Raw genomic sequence first — 21,139 nt, 5'->3', positions numbered from 1 at the left:
AGCTCTCTTCTTCCCTTCAAAGCCCTACTGAGAGCTCACCTCCTCCAGGAGGCCTTCCCAGACTGAGCCCCCCTTTCCTCTCCCCCCCATCCCCCCACCTTACCTTTCCCCTCCCCACAGCATCTGTATATATGTATGTTTGTACATATTTATTACTCTATTTTACTTGTACATATTTATTCTATTTATTTTATTTTGTTAATATGTTTTGTTTTGTTGTCTGTCTCCCCCTTCTAGACTGTGAGCCCGCTGTTGGGTAGGGACCGTCTCTATATGTTGCCAACTTGTACTTCCCAAACGCTTAGTACAGTGCTCTGCACACAGTAAGTGCTCAATAAATACGATTGATTGAATGAATGAATGAATGCTCACAAGTTTACCATAAATTAAGGCTAGTGTAGAGCATAAAGACCTAATCGCTGTTCAGGAATACAAACACCCAGTCTCTTGGGATGTGTGGTGAGCTGGTATCCACTGCCACGTCTCATGAATCAAATAGGAGCACTCATTTGTGGAGATGAGCTGGTTGTTGGTTTCACAAGCAAACACAGCATGGTCTAGTGGATGGAGCAAAGGCCTGGGAGTCAGAAGGAGCTGGGTCCTCATCCCAGCTCTGCCACTTATCAGCTGTGTGACCTTAGGCAAGTCACTTAACTTCTCTGTGCCTCACTTACCTCAGCTGTAAAATGGGGATGAAGATGGTGAGCCCAATGTGGGACAGGGACTGTGTCCAACCTGATTTGCTTGTAACCATCCCGGTGCTTAGAACAGTGCCTGGCACATAGTAAGCACTTAATAAATGACACAATTATTATTAGGCTCTCTGAGGGATTGTGCTGGTACTTTTTGGCATATCTGAGCACCGAGGTCATCCCAAAATAAGGATACTCACTACTGAAGGCTGGAGACTCTTCAGCCTAGATAAACTAAGCACACAAAGAAATCACCTTTGCCCCCCCAACAGATAGAACAAATAGAGGAACTTCAGCACTTCCAAACTTTGGAGCAGGATTACAGATAGCCTCCCAGTAATCTCTTAGAAATCACAGGGCTGTTCACACAGAACAAAGTCCAAACGAGACAGAGGGGAAAAAAGGAAGCAGCCAGTGATTGACTGAGCAAAGGCTAGGGGCAAAAGTGAAAAACCCAAAGGCCATCCAGACCCCGGAGAGTCCACAACAGTGCTTTCTCCAGCTAGTAAGGCTCAAATTGGCCCAACTATGAGCTCTCCCTTGTCGGAGTTTGTGCGAGAGCTTCCTGGATGGTTCCTGTTCTCCGGAATCTTCCTTCCGGTGTTGGCGTTGCTGCTGCTGAGCCTGGCTTACCTCAGGATCAAACTGATTGAAGGTGAGTTGACTCTTCAGGGTATGAAGGGAGAAGGTCAATGGGAAATGACTGTCATCTGTGCCAGCCCAGTCAGTTTTATTAATGACAATAATAATGATAATTGTGGTATCTGTTAACGGCTTACTATGTACAAAGCACTGTACTAAGCTCTGAGGCAAATACAAGAAAATCAAATCGGACACAGTTGTTGACTCAAGTGGGGTTCAACATCTAAGTAGAAGGAAGAATAAGAATTGAATTTCACTTGATAGAGAAGGAAACAGGTACAAGGAAGTGAAGGCTGGTAGGGAGGCAGAAGGGGAAGAAAATGGGGGTGTCCCTGAAGGGGTCACAGATTTGCACTGAAGGTTCTTTCCAAACAGTTGTAGTGGGAGAAAGGCAGGTGTCCCTGAAGAGGTCATAGCTTTGCACTGAGGGCTCTTTCCAAACAGTTATAGTGGGAGAAAGGCAGAGGACATAATTTATCAGGTATTTCTGAGGCAAAGAACTACTCTTGCCATTGCAGGGGACTGCAGGGAGCTCCTGAAACAAATAAATATAGCACCATCAAACCTCTAATCAGCTACCTCTGATGGAAATAAACCTCGAAGTAAACAACTAGAAAGGACTGCATAGGCTTTTATGTGGAAACCCCATCTGCTTCCCTGCACCAGCCCCAGACAGCTGGTATTTGATCTCATGACTTATTTAGGCCCTAGGGACTGTGGTTCTGTAAACAATTACCTCCTGAGGGGAGAAGCAAGGGTTATTGGAGAGAAATATTAGGTTTGGAGAAGGGTTTTGATGGATTCTTCATTGGCTGCTGTTGGAAAGAAAGGTAAGATTATGTATGAAGGAGATAGGGGTTGTTCGGGAGCCTGTCACTGACTACTAACATGGACATCCAGAAGGGCAGCCATGGTACAGTTCCCCAAGCATCCTGCTTTCTGAATGGATCACTAGTCTGACCCCAAGGTCATACTGCTTGTGAAATTACATTAATATCTGCTAAAAAAAATATTAAAACTGCCTGGGACCAACTCCTTATGAACACTAGGGGAAAAATCCCTTCATAAAATTCTAGTTACCATTTTAGCCACAAATCCACAACCATCACTTGGGTGTTTGTCTTTCCTCAAAATATCTGTTTGATGGTTGTGTCCAGAGGAGCACAAACCTAATCTAAGTGACATATTCAGGTGCTAGAAGGGCAGTACCTCCAGATGGTCCTTTAATAATAAATAATAATAATGATAATAAAGTGTGTACTATGTGTTAAGCACTGGGGTAGACACGTTATAAGCAGATCAGACATAGTCCCTGCCCCACATGAGGCTGAAGGCAAAAAGAAAAAAAAGGGGTGTCATCTCCATTTTACAAAGAAAACTGAGGGCCATAGAAGTTAAATGACCTTGCCTACACACATCAGGTAAATGGTAGAGTGGGATTAGAATCCACATCTCCTGACACACAGACTCATGCTCATCCCATTAAGCCATGCTGCTTCCCCAGCACTGTGTCTCTTGAAAGGCCTTCCAAAGGGGAGATAGAATTGCCTTGCTTGAGAGTAAGCCAAGTCCCACATCTCCTCAGGATGGCTTAGTGGGTAAAGCATGGGCTTGGGTATCAGAGGACATGGGTTCTAATTCCGCCTCTGCCATTTGTCTTCTGTGTGGCCTTGGGCAAGTTACTTAGCTTCTCTGTGCCTCAGTTAATTCAAATGGAAAATGGGGATTAAAAGTGTAAGCCCCATGTGGGACAACCTGGTTACCCTGTATCTACCCCAGTGCTTAGAACAGTGCTTGGCACATAGTAAGTGAGACTGTGAGCCCACTGTTGGGTAGGGACTGTCTCTATATGTTGCCAACTTGTACTTCCCAATCGCTTAGTACAGTGCTCTGCACACAGTAAGCGCTCAATAAATACGATTGATGATGATGATGAACAAATACCATTATTATTATTATTATGCAGCCGGATTGTTGCTTGTGCTGCAGATTCCCATAACTGAAATCCTGCCACCTGCACCTATTACCTGCTCAGAAATGTGCTTGGTGATGCACCTGATCTCCAATTCCACTTTACAAAGGCCCACAGAATAAATAGAACTGATAAATATTTTTGTTGCTTCTTTAGGGGAGAAGGTAAAAATCAATAAAATATCTGAAATTTAATTGCACTTGTCAGAATAGGATGCTGAAACACTGCTATCTTCCTGAAATGCTGCTCCACAAAGACACTTTACATAGGCATTAAGGTTTCCACTTATCAGCGCTCTTCATTTTCCACTTGATCTCTTCACCCCTTCTAAATCCCCATCCTTCTTGTTAGTCAGTTTGGCGAACTTTGACCCAAACCAGGTGCTCCAGCTTCTGGCCGATATTGACTGTGGAGCCCTGGAGAATTCTGGTCGGGGAGAATAGAAAATCAGAAACCGCTTGATTATGCATTGTTCTGCTATGGAAGTGACAAGGCAGTTTAGCCAGAGATGGTTTACAGCCCCTGCACCAGAACCAGCACTTGATACTGCTTTGGGATTTGTGATATCTCGGAGCTTTAGTAGGCCCCGAGGAAAGGCTTAGGGAGGATCTTAATCCCAGGTTGTCACTTGAACACTTTATGTTCATTCATGCATTCTTTCCATTCATTCATTCATTCAATTGTATTTATTGAGCGCTTACTGTGTGCAGAGCACTGTACTAAGCGCTTGGAAAGTACAATTTGGCAACAGATACAGGCAATCCCTACCCAACAATGAGCTCACAGTTTAGAAGGGGGAGTTGCTGTCTCTGCAGCACCACAAAACCCTCATCATCTCAAAAACGTCTGGTGTAGTAAACAACAAATGGCCACACAGACAATGATTCAGATTTCAAGGTTGCTTTCCTTGGGGAGTTCATTAATACAACATGGCCTAGTGGATAGAGCATGGGCCTTGGAATCAGAAGGACCTGGATTTTAATCCCAGTTCTGCCACTTGTCTGCTGAGTGACCTTGGGCAAGTCACATCACTTCTCTATGCCTCAGTTACCTCCTCTGTAAAATGGGGATTAATACTATAAGCCCCATGTGGGATATGGACTGTATTCAGCCTGATGAACTTGTATTTATCCTAGCAGTGCCTGGCAAATGATGAACACTTAAATAACATTAAAAAAATCCTTAGTGCTTTGGCCTAGTTCTGCTCTCTACTTGGCCTACTCTAATCTCCTACTGCGGTCCTGGCCCCACGGTTTAGACCAAAGGCAGTGAGAAGACCCTTCTGTTCTATCCTACTCTTCCTCTTCTTTAAGAGAGAAGTGGGAAAGAGAACAGAGTCGCTGCAAGAGGTTTTGTTCAAGAGGAGGAGCCCAGCTGAGAGGACAAGCAGAGGGAAGTACAGGGTCCTGTGGACTCTCAAGCTCTGAAATCCCCCACCTACCTTGAAACAGGAATGACTTGTGGTGGGCAGTGGGATCCATCAATATCACCTTCCATTTTGTTTTTTTTTTTTTTTTTGTTGTTGTTGTTATGATATTTAAGCACTTACTATGTGGCAGGCACTGTACTAAGCACTGGGGTAGATACAAAATAATCAGGTTGGACACAATCCCTGTCATACAAGGGGCTCACAGTCTCAATCCCCATTTTACAGATGAGATGGACAAGGGGAGGAAGGAGGAGGTGGAGGAAAGGAGAGGGGAAAGAGGAGGAGGAAAGATGAAGGAGCTAGTGGAGGAAAGGCTCCCTTCCCAGGATCATTGGGTAATGGGTGCAAGAACCAGCTCCTGTCTCTTCTTTAACTCTGCTGACAAATGATACCACTTGATATCCACTGCAGTCTGATGACCCAAATGGAGACCATGCAGAACAAGTAATTTAATAAATTTGGATATGGAGCTGCACCTAAATGTTTCGTAGACCTGAGCTTGAGGTATTTTTTTAGCTCTATTTTTACCTGATAGAGTAAAAACTTCTTTTTAAATGGTATTTGTTAAGCACTTACTATGTTTCATGCACTGGAGTAGATACAAGCTAGTCAGGTTGGACAGAAGCCATGTCCCATATGAGGCTCACAGTCTTAATCCCCATTTTATAGATGAAATAGGCACAGAGAAGCTAAGTGATTCACCCAAGGTCATACAGCAAAGTGGTAGTCCCAGGATTAGAACACAGGTCCTTCTGACTCCCAAGACCATGCTCTATCCACTAGGTAACACTGCTTTTTCAGGCCATGCAGCTTCTTTCCCAGACAACCATTTGGAAATTTTTTTTACATAGGTCATCTTATGTAGGATTTGGACATTTATGAGATAGGTCCCGGAACACCAACCTCCTTTAGGAATAATTATGATGATAGTAATAATGATGATGATAAAATGTGGTATATAGTTAGTAAGTGCTTATTTTATGCCAATCAATGTAGGAAGGGCCGAGATAGATATAAAATAATCAGACCAGACACAGCCTCTTTTTCTCATGGAGCTCAGTCTAAGTAGGAGGGAGAATGGGAGTGTAATCCCCCTTTTACAGGTGAGAAAATTAAGGCACAGAGAAATCAAGTGATTTCCTCAAGGTCACACAGCAGGCAAGTGGCAGAATCAAAATAGAACCAAAATCTTCTCACTCTCAGGCCCATACTCTTTCCATTAGGGTGCAAGGAAGCTCCCTAAAGCTAATAAACATTTTGTTGTTTCTCCTTAAGACCTTTTTCCCCCAAAGGCAGAAAAATTACCTCTAAATGAGACTGCTAGTGTTAGTGCTAGACTCCCAATAAATCAATCAATGGTATTTATTGAGTGCTTACTGTGTACACAGCACTGTACTAAGCACTCAGGAGAGTCTGATACAACAGAGTTGGTAGACCTGTTCCCTGCCCATAACAAGCTTACAGTCTAGAATGAAAAAATGGTTTTGCATTCATCCTTGGAATACTTCTCTGAATCACAATAGAGCAGGTATAATTATCTCCAGTTTTTAGAGTGAAAAACTCTGGCCCAGATAGGTGAAGTCACTGGCCTGGAAAAGTGACCCAAGAGGCTTGACTTCAGGCTAATGAACAAGTCCACCTCACCCCACTCCTCTGTCCTGTAGTAAAGCCTAATTCAGTCAGATGAGAGTGGGCAGCCATTTTAGGGTTTGACAAAAAGCATCTGAAATTAGTGTAATTATTATTGTAATAATAATACAACAATAATAATAATAACAATGAATAATGGTATTTGTTAGGTCCTTATTGTGTGTCAGGCACTGCACTAAGTCCTGGGGTGAATACAAGCAAATAGGGTTGGACACAGTCCCTGTCCCACATGAGGCTCGCAGTCTCAGTTATAGATGAGGTAACAGACACAGAGAAGTGACTTACCCAAGGTCACAGAATAAATAAGTGGTAGAGCCGGGATTAAAACCTAGGTCCTTCACCACCCAGATCCGTGCTCTATTCACCATGCATGTAGCTTCTCTTTAATTATTCAACATTAATTGCAGCCCTACAAACCATAGGAAGTAACAGTGCATGTAAATTAAATTAGCATGTGGAGAACATTAATTTTCCTAGTGTGAAGAGAAAGCTAAATTATCCCACTTCCTGCACACGACAATCTGAGGTTGCCCAGGGATGTAGAAAAGTAGTGGGACTCATCAAAAAAAAATTATCTTTCTAAAGTCTAGGTGGAGAAACCGCTCTCTCTCCAAACATCTCAAAGGACATCCGTGCCACTGCTGATACTCCTATCATAATATGCTCCCCCTCAGTTCAGAATCAAAGCAATTTCTTTTCTAGTTTTGGGATGGCCTACTGTACTACTACTAGTTTATTTTCACCTGGTGCCATTTTTACTAACAATTGGGGTGTTTATGAAACACTTATGTTATAAGCAATGGGATAAATACAAGATTATCTGATCACACAGTCCCTGTCCTTTATGGGGCTTACAATCTATTTTACGCCCATTTTAGAGGTGAGAAAACTGAGGCCCACAGAGGTTAGTGACTTGCTGAAGGTCACAGAGCAGGGCAGTAACAGAGCTGGGTTCAGGACCTGCATCTCAACTGCTAGTCTTGTGCCCTTTCCATTAGGCCATCCTGCTTCCTAACTGAATGGGCCTTACCACTGGGACTAATTTTCTGCTCATGCCTCACTTCCTCTTTGGAAGCAGTTCTACAGGTAGCAATCCATCAGCACCACACTCACTCCCAGTTGCTGTCTGACCATCACCTGGATCCGCTTGCTCTAGCCTACTTAGTTTTTCTAGTAGATTGTAAACTCCTTGAGGGCAGGGATCGTGGACATTAATTCTATTGGGCTTTGCAGAGCACTTAGTACAGTAGTAGTAGTAACTTAATTTACTAAGGGCTTACTGTGTGCACAGGCATGCTCTGCACACACAACATAATAAATATTACTAATACATTTTCACATGCAGGATACTAGACATTGATCTCCTGAATCCCACTTCTCTATAAAGCCTCTCCCTTAGGGAGTTATCAATTCAACCTCTTTATCTGGTAACTCCCCATTCCACACCACATTTGTAAACTGCTCTCTTTTCACATAGGTTCTGTCTGTGCCAATCATGAGCTTTGTGCACGTACATATGCCAGTGACTTTCACCTAGGCATGTCAGATGTCTGTTTTGAGAAGCAGTGTGGCTTAGTGGAAAGAGCTCGGGCTTGGGAGTCAGAGGTCATGGGTTCTAATCCCGGCTCCACCACTTACCAGCTGTGTGACTTTGGGCAAGTTACTTCACTTCTTTGTGCCTCAGTTCCCTCATATGTAAAATGGGGATCAAGACAGTGAGCCCCAAGTGGGACAACCTAATAACCTTGTATCTATCCCAGCGCTTAGAACAGTGCTTGGCATGTAGTAAGCACTTAACAGATACCAACATTATTATTATTATTATTATTAGAACAATTCTAAGAGTCCAAGAACCCCAAAAGTTTCACTGCACTACTTTCATCATCAATTGTATATTTCTCAGTTTTTTAGATCAGTCTCCCTATTGGATTGTATCCTTTTGGGGGTCATCTTACAATTGTCTCCAACTGCTCAGTTCAGTGCTCTGAATTCAGAAGGTGCTTAATAAAAACGCTAAGTGATGCTCATCATAACCAAAAGGTTTATTTTAACCACAGTGTTGGGCAGTTTTACAACCAAATAGTGACTTGCTTGAGGGTATAGATGCTGCCTTCTCTGAACTTACAATTTCAAATCAATGCCAGTAAAGTGCTCAAGTAGTTGGTCATATACCAGGGAGGAGATAACAGAGGGATTGTACCAAGAACCAGGCTCATGAACAAATATTTCAATATGCCCACTCAGAAAATTAATGCTTGTAGTTAGGCAGACCATTCATTTATTCATTCAGTTATATTTATTGAGTGCTTACTGTGTGCAGAGCACTGTACTAAGCGCTTGGGAAGTACAAGTTGGCAACATATAGAGCTGGCATCCTGATGTAGTTGAGATAATCCTGGATGGTTACTGGATAATCCACACAATTTCAGACAAATGTGCAGTATTGGGAAAGTCCCAGCTGAAAATCTTCAGCTTATGAACATGAAACTGTCCCCCCGGCTGTTCTGGCTCGATTTTAACTTATGAAGCTCCATATCTGGGCTACCTCAGTCTCATTTAAGTGTCAAAGCATTGTAGGACTTGTTATAAGGACATCTTAAAATCCAAGTGAACTTTAATGCTACATGCACCCACTTAAGTGACTTTCATGAGGTTACCTAGCTGGCCAGTGGCAGAACCAGGGTTTCCTGATTCCCAGACCCATTGCCTTTTCACTACATTCACATTGCCACCATCCAGATATCCAATGAGAATGAACAATTGTGTTCTATAAGTTCGTTGTGGGCAGGGAACATTTCTACCAACTCTGTTGTACTCTCCCAAGCGCTTAGTACAGTTCTCTACAATCATCATTATTTATTGAGCACTTACTGTGTGCAGAGCACTGTATTAAGGACTTGGGAGAGTATATAACAAAGTGGGCAGACACATTCCCTGTTCACAATGAGCTTACAGTCTAGAGGGTAAGAACACTCAATAAACACCACTGATTGATTGAGCTACTTCACTGCAACTGCATTTTTTGCTGGTCTATGTCCCTGAGGTATTGGTTCCCTGGGGGAGGAGGAGAGTTGTCCCTCAGCAGTTTTCAACCTGTGGGAACACTTCTCCCTTCATCCATATATCCTTAGATGGGCTGACCTTCAACCTGCTTGACATACAGTAAGCACTTAAATACCACATTTAGGAAAAGAAATAAATCCAAACACATTTCAGTAGATGGGTAATTTGTTCTTTTCCATTTGAGAACCCGGGAACCTGCCTTCTCAAAGTAAGGGTGCCAGTTTCCAACTGTCCAGGAAGCCCAGATCTACCCACCCAATGTTCTTTCTCTGGTGAACACAATGCTTTCTTTTCCAGCTGATGAGGAACTGGCCCACGCCCCCAGCCCCCTGAATGCCATCCGGGATTACCACAACCAACGCCACAGTTGGGGTCACTACACAGGTTGTAGGCCAACCCCTTCAAGAAAACAAGACTGAAGGGGGAGATGTTCCCACAGGTTGGAAACTGCCAAGGGACAACCATCCTTCCCCTCCAGGAAACCAACACCTCAGAGACATAGAATGGCAAAAAAAATATATAGTTACAGTGAGGCAGCTGCTGCCTCAAAAAGTATTCAGCCGAGAAAAAGTATGCCGGACTCACCACAAGCCAATGACTCAGCTACTGCCTCAACATTAAAACCAGCCCACGAAGTGACGGGAAATAAACAGTGCTGATGGATGTAGACAGCATGAGGGTGCAAGACTGTAATGGATGATCAAGAACAAGTCAGTTTGGCTAGAAAGCTGCTGGACAATGAGGGAAAATTATTCCCACATCACTTGTCTGCCTGAATAGAATGTGGTAAGCTGTAGAAGAAATAATTGAAATCACGCCATGGTGTGGATCAACGGGAAAATATTACAATGCAATTCTCCTCAATATCAGACTCCTCAGGATTGCAATTCTGGCATTACAGAAAAACTGACTAAACAGTCAAAGTCTTGCTTCTGCCCTTAAAGGTACCGAAAGCCTAATAACAAGAGAAGGAAAAAAGAAAAGCAGCAACATGACCTAGTGGAAAGAGCCCCACGTCTGGAAGTCAAGGATCTGGGTTCTAACCCACTTACCTGTTGTTTGATCTTGGGCAAGTCACTTCACTTCTCTGTGCTTCAGTTCCTTCATCTGGAAATTGGGGATTCAATACCTGTTTTCACCATTGACTTTGAGCCTCATGTGGGAACTGATTATCTTGTATCTACCTCTGTGCTTAGTACAGTGCTGACACATAGTAGGCGCTTAACAATTACCAAAATTATTAAGAAAAGAACTAAATCTAGATTGCTTAATGGGTAGTTCATGCTTTTCCTGTTGAGAACCCAAAGGGATTGAAAATATCTATTTGGTGTTTGGTGTGCCAACAGTACGGTTGCATACGTGTTTTGTCAGACAATTCTTTTTTCTAATTAGCTCTGTAAAAAGGATTTGTCCTCTGACATGATTCTGATCTTGTCAATCGTCAAATTTCTTTGAGATGAGCCCAAAGTATTAACTAACTTTTGAAATGGTTTCAGTCCCTGAAAATGAAGGTAATGATCTTTCAGAACACTCAAAACAACACACAAATAAGGGTTTCCTGAGATAGTGACTGATCATATTATGTGCTTTTTTGTCAGACCACTTTGTAATGGGTGAACTGTTCCTCCATCTGCTGCTCTTTGCCTAATATGAAACTCATTCAACCAGAGAGATTCATGTTCATGTTTGATTACATTTGGTTAAGAAGATATCCACAGGAGTTTTCAAATGAAGGAACTGAGTTTGAATAAACAGTGTTCAGACCATAAGGAAGGCAGAGCAATATTTTTTCAATTCGGGTGGAATCTCTTCTTCACTCACCCCTGGAGGAAACCAATTGATTTTAAAATGTTCCCTGTAACAGACACGAAGACAGGGCCCAATTTGCACCCTGAGCATCTGCCAGGAAAACCTGAAGTTCAGTCAGTAGATCTTACAGGATAAATTGCAGCCTTCTCAAGTTTGTTATTTAGCTTTTTGGTCTGCTAGATTGCCACATCTGACATACCAATGAAGACATGCTAATTTGCACTTTGGCCTCTGTGGTCAGGAAGAGACCTGTATTTCTTTCCCCAGCTAGATGTCAACTCAGTGGCTTTCTTTAGCATCAAAGCTGGGCTTTTTTGTGGTGGCAAAATAAGGTAATACTAAAACAATCTTGACTGAAATCGTATTTAGACTCATGCATATTTCATGGAAGGCTGTGAGCTGTGAAATGTCACAATTTTTCTGAGAGAGAACATGTCGAAAGGTTCCTCTGTTATCTTCAACTTGCAATTATTATATACAATTATGTAGAAGGGCCATTAAAAAAACCATCAGGGAACAAAACTTTCCCCACTGCTTTTCATATTTCATGGGGTCACAGGAGGGGTTACAAGACACTATATATATGATCAGAGGAGGTCAGATGATCTTAGACTCAGGACCAAAAATACACTCCATCTTTGAGACCCTTATTTGTCAACTGGGAAGAAGCTTGAGAGATCTCCAGGAGTGGATGGAAAAACTGTGGGAAGTTTGGTTAAGCCAGTCACAGAAAGTGACTTTTTAATATCCAATGGACTTTAAAAGACCTGAGAATACCAAACAGCTTGTAGTAACCCAAGGATAGTTGATTCCTCTTTCAGATCATCATGTTTCTAAAATGCTAGAAAAACATGAAACTATTAACCCTATGAAAACTTGGATATTTGCTAACAGACTGGAGAGTATTCCAATGCAAGCTTTTCTAATTATAGTAATTTCCGCAGGTAAATATTTTCATCTTGAATTCCTTTCTCTTATCACCAGTGTAAATTCACTCTTGAGGAAGGGTTCCTTTCAGGAAACACATGCATTGCTATTGATCAAATGCACATTAAATTACTTATTTGCAATAGCATGTTAACAGTAACAATATGGTTGTGACATTTATCCATAGCACTGTTATAACAATCATCTAATTTCTTCCTTAAAATATCCCTTTGTAGTGGAGAGAGGCACTTGTTATCTACACTTTACAGATGAGGAAATCTGAATCTCAGAGAAGTTAAAAGACTTCCTTATAGACTCTTTTTAAATGGTATTTGTTAAGACTATTATGTGCCAGGCACTGTACTAAGTGCTGGGGTAAATACTTGATTTGCTTGTATCCACTCCAGCACTTAGTACAGTGCCTGGCACATAACAAGTGATTAACAAATACCATTATTATTATTATTACCACCTAATCAGGGTGGACGTAGTCCCTGTCCTGGGGGTGGGGGTGGGGTGGGGTGTCTTAATATTAAATCCTCCATTTCAGAGATGAGGCAACTGAGGTACAGAGAAGGACAAGTAACTTACCCAAGGTCACAAACCAGAGAAGTGGTGGAGCCAGGATTAGAACCTAAGGCCTATCCACTAGACTGCACTTTTCCCCAAGGCAGTGGCAAGGCTGGAAATAGGACCCAGGCCTCTTGACTATGACCTGTCCTTTTCCCATTAACCATATTGTCTCCTCTAAGGTGTTGGTATGGGGGTACCAAGTATGAAAAGTCACCATAGGGTTAATGATCACTGTCTTTGATTTTTTGGGAAAAAGTTTATGGCAAATCTACTTCTTCCCAGATTCCATATAAAAGCTCTGCATTTGGGTTTCCTGTGTGCTGTTCCCTGTCCAGCCCCACCCAGTGAGATGTCGGAATGCCCACCTCTCACCCAAGTCACAGGGAGCTTGCCAATATGACAGGAATATAGAGAGGACCCCACTGGCAACTCCTGCATTCTTATTAGCACCCAATTAAGGGCTTCCCTTGCATTCACTCTCCAAAGTACTTGATTTTATTCTCCTGATATAGCCCCCCCCCATACCAAGTGCAATGAAGTGTTCACCTCAAGATACCTACCACCACCCTCTTAGGATCTTCCCTGTTTTTCTCATCTGGAGTGATCATAATCCAACATGACGAGGGGCTATCCTGAAACACATCCTCATGTCCCTGATTTTGCTTGGCAGTAGGTCAAACTTGGGAAGACTCAACTCTCCAGGGTCACATCTTGTCTCTTTTGCCTGTTTTGGGTTGGGCCTTGAGCCAGCAGTGGGTTCAAAGGTGATGCTTATAGCAACTGTAGATCCTTGAAGACGGGAACAATGTCCTCTTTATGAAGTGACTCATAATATAGGGGTGGGAAGTTAATGAACACTATATATCAGTAGATAATTCTATCTTCTCTTTCCACCCTAGGGCTATTTAGTTCCACTTCCAGGTCCTAGTTCTACAATTGGCCCTTCTGCACAGACAGGTTGCCAAACAAAATGAAAGCTTTGAGCTGATTTACATAGCTTATTTCATTGATGAAGTGTAATGATGAGAGAATAAAAATTTAATATTGTAACGGGACTTGAGAGGGGGAGAAAAAAGGGAAAAGGAAGGAAGAGAGAAAAAAGAAAGAGGGGAGAAGGAAAAGAAGGAGAGAAGGCAGGAAAAGGGGTCAGGGGAGGGGAGAGGGAGAGAGAGAAAGAAAACACACCCAAACCAATTCCTGATTCTTTTAATTTGGGAAGTGGGGAAGTTGGGTGCCAGATTTGAAAAACACCTTGTCTGCCGTTTGTACTCACCTTTGCATTCTATACCATTTAGCTGCTCCAGACATGGCACAAATTTGGGGTGAATCTTATCACAGCCCCCATGGGTACTGGAGAAGTGCATAAACCACAAGAATGGGTTCCGCTCTTGCCCATGCTCTGACACTTCCCGCAGCCGATGCGCCCATGGGGAGGGAATAAACACTTTTCTTCCCTAGTGGGTTTCGCTGGCCCTCGCCCCCTCTCAGCTTCTGTTGCTTGAATAGGTGCCAGGGTCAGGGAGGTGAGAGCAACTTCAATTTGCCCTGCTACCCAGAGGAGATTGGGGCTGTGTCCCATTCATTCATTCATTCAATCGTATTTATTGAGCGCTTACTGTGTGCAGAGCACTATACTAAGTGCTTGGGAAGTAAGGACGGAAGCCACCATGTTGGCTCCCCTTGGTCCCTTTCTGGTTCAAAAGGGCGGGAAAGGTCAGCTAAGTCCTGAACAAAAGCTAAGAGAGACATTCCCATAGTGCAAACCCCAGGGAGTCTATACTCACAAAAGCCAAAGGGTGCCTGGACAGATCAGCTCATCCAGAATTAAGAAACCTTGATGAACTCCTGTTCAAAAACAAACCCTCTCTTTAAAGCCTTTTCCAGGCACAACTTAATCCCAGTATTGAGGGTTAACAACAAAGTATGGATGCTCATCCTCAGACTAATTTTAAGCAGAACAAAAACTCGGTACAGGGATCGCATTCCTATTAAATGGTTCCTGGAGGACTTTGGAGACCAGCTCTATGATGTCAGGTTTGTGAGAAAGTCTTCGCTAAGATTTTCTTAATGCTGCTCAAGTGTTTGCCACTTTCTGCCACTCTAATTAGCACTGGAACACTAAGTTTATCATTAATTGACATAATGTTATTTCCCTTAAGCAGCTGCTGGTGGACAACTAGGACTGGAAATCTAGATGGCTTAAAAGGAAAATGTTACTTATCTTGAAAAGAGACCTTTGGTTGTAACTCCCTCAAACAATTACTACTAAAAGATAATTCTTTACTCTTATTTTCCTTTATTTTGTAAGGCTTTCCCCTTGAAGTCGGAGCCTGAAGATAGGTATTTTTCCTTTTTAATTTTGCACTCCTTTGGAATCAGAACAGCTTTCATTATCAAACACTGTTAATGGTGTTGCCTATCTTGTCTCTCCCTCTCCATATTATTCAGCACATGGACTGCATAGGAAAAGGGACAGACCAAGGTTGTTCTCTTGGGTCAACAAGGAAGAGGCTCTGCTATGGTGGTAAACCAGTCAACTTCTCACGAATGTCCCATTAATTATTTTCATTTATTCAATCAAATTTAATAAGCACTTACTCTGTGCAGAGCACTGTACTAAGTGCTTAATAATTATGATATTTGTTAAGTGCTTACTAGGTGCCAAGCACTGTTCTAAGTACTGGGGTAGCAAACTAATCAGGTTGGACACAATCCCTTTCCCACATGAGGCTCACACTCTTAATCCCCATTTAATAGATGAGGTACTTGAGGCACAGAGAAGTTAAGTGACTTGCTCAAGGTCACACAGCAGACAAGTGGTGGGGCCCGGATTAGAGACAACAACCTCTGACTCCCAAACCCATGTTCTTGCCACTAGGCCATGCTGCTGAACTCAAAAGAGCAAAGATATTCTCTACCCACAACGAATGTCACTGTTTACTGTTGTACTGGACTTTCCCAAGCACTTAGTATAGTGCTCTGTACACAGTAAGCACTCAATAAATATAACAGAATGAATGAATGAATGTTATGTATACTGCCACGAGGAGCAGAGTCCAATTCCTTCTTAATCTGGGAAGGGTCGAGGGTGGCACTTGGGGGCTTGGAAGGATATGGGCACATGGTCCAGAATACGGGAGATTCTGAGCCAGGGCAAACAGGAGTTGGGGAGGCCTTGGCTGGTCCCCACAACATCCGATCCTGGTTATGAAAGGGAAAAAAAACCTGGGGTTCACCACCTTCATAATAATAAAAATTATGGTATTTGTTAAGCGCTTTCTATGTGCCAGGTACTGTACTAAGCGCTGGGGGGAATACAAGAAAATCAGGTTAGACACAGTCCTTGTCCCTCGTGGGGCTCACAGCTTCACTCTCCATTTTACAGATGAACTAACTGAGGCCAAGTGGGGAAAAAAAAAAACCCATGGTATTTATTAAGCACTTACTATGTGCCGAGCACTTTCTAAGCACTGGGATAGATACATGGTAATCAAGTTGTCCCACGAGGGGCTCACAGTCTTAATCCCCATTTTACAGATGAGGTAACTGAGGCACAAAGAAGTTAAGCGGCTCATCCAAGGTCACATGGCAGGCAAGTGGCAGGGCCGGGATTAGAACCCACATCCTCTGACTCCCAAGCCTGTGCTCTCACCACTAACCATGAGGTCAGACAGCAGACAGGTGGAGAAGCCGGAATTAGGGCCCAAGCCCTTCTGACTCTCAGGCCCATCCTCTGTCAATTAGGCCATGCTGCTTCATCAGTCCCAGGCCTTGAAAATTGGACTCAGACTCAACCCTGAGAACTAAAGAGATGACTTGGAGCTAGAATATAGTTCCTAGTTCCACTAGAGTGAGGGGGTGGACGGGTATCCAAAGCCAAAGGGAATTTTGGAAGACTACATGGGTCAGGATAATCCTATGATAAAGTGAGCTTCCCCAGGCCTAAATCTCTCTCTACTCAATTCTTAACAATAGCAATGTTATCCCATACAACATAGCAAGACTAATAGTAATAATAATAATATAGCTTGGCAGTGTTCAAATCATTGGGGTAGAAACAAGATAATCAGATTGGACACAGTCCCTGTTCCACATAGGGCTCACAGTCTTCATCCCCATTTTTCAGATGACATAATGGACACATAGAAGTGAAATGACTTGCCCATGGTCACACAGCAGACATATGGCAGAGAAGGATTAGAACCCACATCCTCTGACTCCTAATCCCGTGCTCTTGCCATTATGCCATGCTGCTTCTCTGCCACTTCTACATACCATAAGTTCACCTTTCATAATTCAAAGGCAGAGGGTAACCTTTCAAAACAGAACGCCTCATTGCCTGTACTTCCAAAGGCAACTGACCTTATTAGGTGGAGACAAAGTAAAGTAAATCTCTGAAACCAAAACAAAATCCCCTGTGAGATGGAGTGTAAAACTCCAGCACCAGTGCACAGCACAGTTTACTTAACTGATCGAGCAGAGTTGTTGACTCCCGCTGGCTTGAACTGATTTCTTTTGCTTTGCTGATGAAAAATAAGCTTCAGACTTGGGAGCGAAATAAAAGCCAGTGTGAATTATTTAACTGAGCAGGAACTCAAGAGTTTGGAGCAGCATGCCAACCGAAACCTGCAGCCTACTATTTTTACAGTTGTCAATCCTTGCAAGTAGCAACTGGGGGCTACTGTGAACTCTGGATATTTCAAATCACAAAAGCCAGAGCTATTTGTAAAACAATAACACTGACCATTTCCCAAATGTTCCCTTCCTGAACCTACCTTTTCTGGGGTTTGGTATTTGAGCAAAATCAATATTTAGAGAATAAACAAACTTTTATTTTATAACTATTACAGAAAGCGACATTTCACTTAATACAACTTGAAGCTGCTATAAATCTAATTTGGCGTCTTAACTATACACAGCATCAACAGAAAAAAAAATTGACAGTTAAGTCCCTGTACAGGTCGTTCTGGTGACAGTATTCCAAATGGTGTACCCTCTTATTCATGGTGTACCTTCTTATTCCTGACATCAAACCCACCACAACACTCATTCCTTTCCCTCGGAGGTCTCCCAAACCTGTGATAAACTATCAGCTCAGTAATAGAAGAGTCAGCACTAAGGTGTAGACAGGGAAGTTTAGTCAAAAGCAAGCATTCTACATGAGTATTTGAATAATGGAAAGGGCTGGAATTTGGACATGTTAAGAAAGAAGCACTATGGTTTTATGCTGCCCAAGTCTTCTGTTGAATGGGAAGAAATATGTCTTCCCTTCTGTCTTTTCCCTCCCTTCTCTGGAATGTTTCAGGAGCCTCCATGTCTGAGAAATGGTTGAACATTAGCACAGGAGTGCAAATAGGTCTTGAAACACAGTACTCAGTCAGTGAACTCCTTCATAACTCTCTCTAATCTGAAGAATAAGTTTTTCTTTTTCCTGAAAGTAAAGAACTTTAAATGAGAAAGAGTTAAAAAGGGGTCAGTACAAAATGCACCCAAAGTGAAATTTTCAAACACCCCAAATTTTGCAAAACGTAGGAAACTTTAAAAAAATCCCTACTCTTGATATTATCTAATGCAGTATTATTTTCCTCAGTCTGAAAAAAACCCACAAATTATTCCAGTAAAATGTCAGAAAGTTTCTGAAAATGATATCTAAATTAGTGAAATATTTTCTTTTCTGAACAACAGCACCTGTTCGAGTGAACAACACCTTATTTGCAGACACTGGCTCTGTTCACTGTCATGTCATCAAAAATCAGACATAAAGTATACAAAGTCCAAAGCAAACCCTAAACCTCCAAAAAAAATCTAAAGAATGTTAAAAAGTGGTTATACAAAAAGAAAATAAAAGGTAAGATGCAAGGGAACAGTATAGACCAGAGAATAAGGTAACGTTTGGTGTTGGCATTTCAATCTTCAGGGTCTGGTCAGTGTTACCAGTTGTGGTATGAATTCACTGAAAGTAGTGGTGTGACATCATAACTTGAAATGGTCCAAATTCTTCATGTCCTTGAAGCTGTGTTTGTTTATAGACCGCTTCTAGGAAAGAAACAGAAGAATAAGATGCAAATGAAAAGAAATCACAAATGTCTTCATAAAGTCCAAATACCTGTTTCCTGCACGGGCATTTCTGCTTAGAGGGGGTGCCTTGTATTGTATTATACTCTCCCAAGTGTTAAGAACTGAGCTCTGCACACAATAAGTGCTCAATGCACATACCATAGATTAATTGAGCATGCTCTTTTCTCGGAAGATAAATCACTTAGTCTATGGGTTCCTCTCCTCTAGGGCATTGGATACCTCTAAATCAGACAGCAACTCCATGACTTTTGTTGTATGAAATTCAATAAATGTTATTTTTATTACAGAAATTTCTCCCAGACAATTTTGCAGGTAACTCTCAATTATCCAGTCTGGGAATCATCCAGAACATGAATTTCCTCACCACTGGCTGCTGATCTTTTTTAAACACCTCACCAGGGGTTGGCTACTACAAAGGGCACACATATGAGTATGTTTGCAAACACACTCTCTCTCCTTGAACACTGGTTTCTTCATTCATGGGTGAATGAAATTCTTTAGGGAGATTTTTCTACTTTTTCTACTATTTTTAATGTTGGATCCTCCTTCATGATAGGAATAGACATTCTTCAGCTTCTTCACCAAGCTTAAATCTAAGCACAAAACAACAAACTGATTCACTGTTAACCTTAGTAGACTACATAACCTATGTAGTTAAGGTTCACCATGGATTCTGAACTTGGATAACACCTTGGGAGTTTAATATGTGTAGCTGAATGTTGGAGCAACAAAAATGCACAGGGAAGAATGTTTCCACCCTCAGGTATCAATCACCCCCAGATTTTGGAGGAAACATTTCCAACTGTTGAGACTGTATTGTCCAGGCTGCTCCCTGCCACCATAAATTTCATCCAACCCCTGCCTCAATTTCATAATTCCATCACCACAGACTTATGAGACAGGTGTTGGCTGCTGCCAGATGCCCTCCAGGTCTAAAGTCCCTGGGTCATTTCCTCAGTGGGGCAGATGGAACTCTCTGCCCTAGATACTTGGGTGAACTTACTATTATACTGATTAACTTGTAGCTACCCAGAACCTAGAACAGTGCTTGACACATAGTAAGTACTTAACAAATACCATACATAGCAAAAACAAAACAAAAACAAAAAAACTTCCTCCTAAAGACATGGCATTATAACCCAATCAAATTTATTAAGCTCTTACTGTGTACCTACTAAGCACATGGGCCAGCAAACTATAACAGAGTTGGCAGACACGTTCCTTGCCAAGAAGGGGCTTACAGTCTAGTGGGGGAGACAGATATTAAAATAAATTATGGATTTGTGCATAAGTACTGTGGGGCTGAAGATGGGAAGAATAGAGGGTAGAAATCCAAAAGCAAGAGTGACACATAAGGGAGAGGGAATAGGGGGGATGAGGGCTTAGTTGGGGAAGATCTCTTGGAGATATGATTTTAATAAGGCTTTGAAGATGGGGAGAGTTTAATAGGATTTTTAAATGTACCTTTTTTGAACTAATGGAAAGATACATGTCCCAAACCTTTTCCCTTGATGAGACAGAGTGGGGATATACAAATCATGAAAAATATTTACTGAAGCCAATCTCCTTCCTCACCAGAGACAGTTTCAGTTGACAGTTTCAAATTTCAAAAAATTTGAATTTTTCTTCTTCACTTTCCCCTTACCATTATAGAGGTGTTAAGTAGGTGATTTTTTAATAGTATTTAAGTGCTTACTATGTGGCAGTCAAGCACTTACTCTGTGCTTATACAAATAACTGGGGTAGACACAAGTTAATCAGGTTGGACAGAGTTTATTCGCAAAACAAGCTGACAGTCTCAATCCCCATTTCACGGATGAGGTATCTGAGGCACAGCAAAATGAAGTGACTTGCCTGAGGTCAAAGCAGACAAGTGGTGGATTCGGGATTATAACCCAGGTCCTTCTGATTCCCAGGACTGTGGGTTATTCACTAAGCCATGCTGCTTTTCACGGGTCCAGAGGTAGCATGGCGAGAAAAAAAAGGGAGGAAAAGCCAAGAACCTCCACAACTTGGAGGTTGAAGTCTCAAGCACTTAGATACAAATTTTTACACTCAGTTGCTTCTCTCTCTTGTCATTTTACAGCCTCCCTGTCTCACTAGACTATAAGATCCTTGTAGACAGAGATCAGTTCTACTATTATATTTTCCCAGGCATTTAGTACAGTACTCAACATAGAGTAATTGTTCAATAAATGCCATTAAGTGAAACCAATGAGTTGACTTGATACCTAATTAATAATAATTATTGCACTTGGTAAGTGCTTACTATTTGCCAAGCACTGTTCTAAGTGCTGGGGTAGG

At 42.1% G+C, this 21,139-nt stretch overlaps 2 protein-coding genes across 28 annotated transcripts in view; one reads left to right on the top strand and one right to left on the bottom strand.

Moving 5' to 3' along the window:
* Positions 1–1,178: 1,178 nt before the first annotated feature.
* On the top strand, positions 1,179–10,471 carry SMLR1 (small leucine rich protein 1). The gene is made up of 2 exons (XM_038741629.1): positions 1,179–1,347; positions 9,746–10,471. Exons 1-2 carry the CDS (start codon positions 1,221–1,223, stop codon positions 9,865–9,867), a joined length of 249 nt encoding a protein of 82 aa, XP_038597557.1. The 5' UTR covers positions 1,179–1,220; the 3' UTR covers positions 9,868–10,471.
* Positions 10,472–17,565: 7,094 nt separating this feature from the next.
* The window catches only part of EPB41L2 (erythrocyte membrane protein band 4.1 like 2), a 242,657-nt gene continuing 239,083 nt past the window's right edge, over positions 17,566–21,139 (bottom strand). For 26 of the 27 annotated variants that reach the window (XM_038766030.1, XM_038766098.1, XM_038766160.1 and 23 more), the window contains one exon: positions 17,566–18,793. The gene's annotated coding sequence lies outside the window, so the exon portion shown is untranslated. The remainder of the gene's footprint in view (positions 18,794–21,139) is intronic. The other variant, XM_038766039.1, reaches the window with a different exon arrangement.

Source organism: Tachyglossus aculeatus, chromosome 2 (genome assembly GCF_015852505.1).
Source record: "Tachyglossus aculeatus isolate mTacAcu1 chromosome 2, mTacAcu1.pri, whole genome shotgun sequence".
Classification (NCBI taxonomy): domain Eukaryota; kingdom Metazoa; phylum Chordata; class Mammalia; order Monotremata; family Tachyglossidae; genus Tachyglossus; species Tachyglossus aculeatus.
This window is presented reverse-complemented; position numbering and strand designations above follow the sequence as displayed.

Bases quoted from the DNA above. Each gene is read 5' to 3' on its own strand.
- SMLR1 (XM_038741629.1), top strand. From the start codon at position 1,221: ATGAGCTCTCCCTTGTCGGAGTTTGTGCGAGAGCTTCCTGGATGGTTC. The intron at 1,348-9,745 runs GTGAGTTGACTC...TTTCTTTTCCAG, and splicing joins CAGGATCAAACTGATTGAAG to CTGATGAGGAACTGGCCCAC.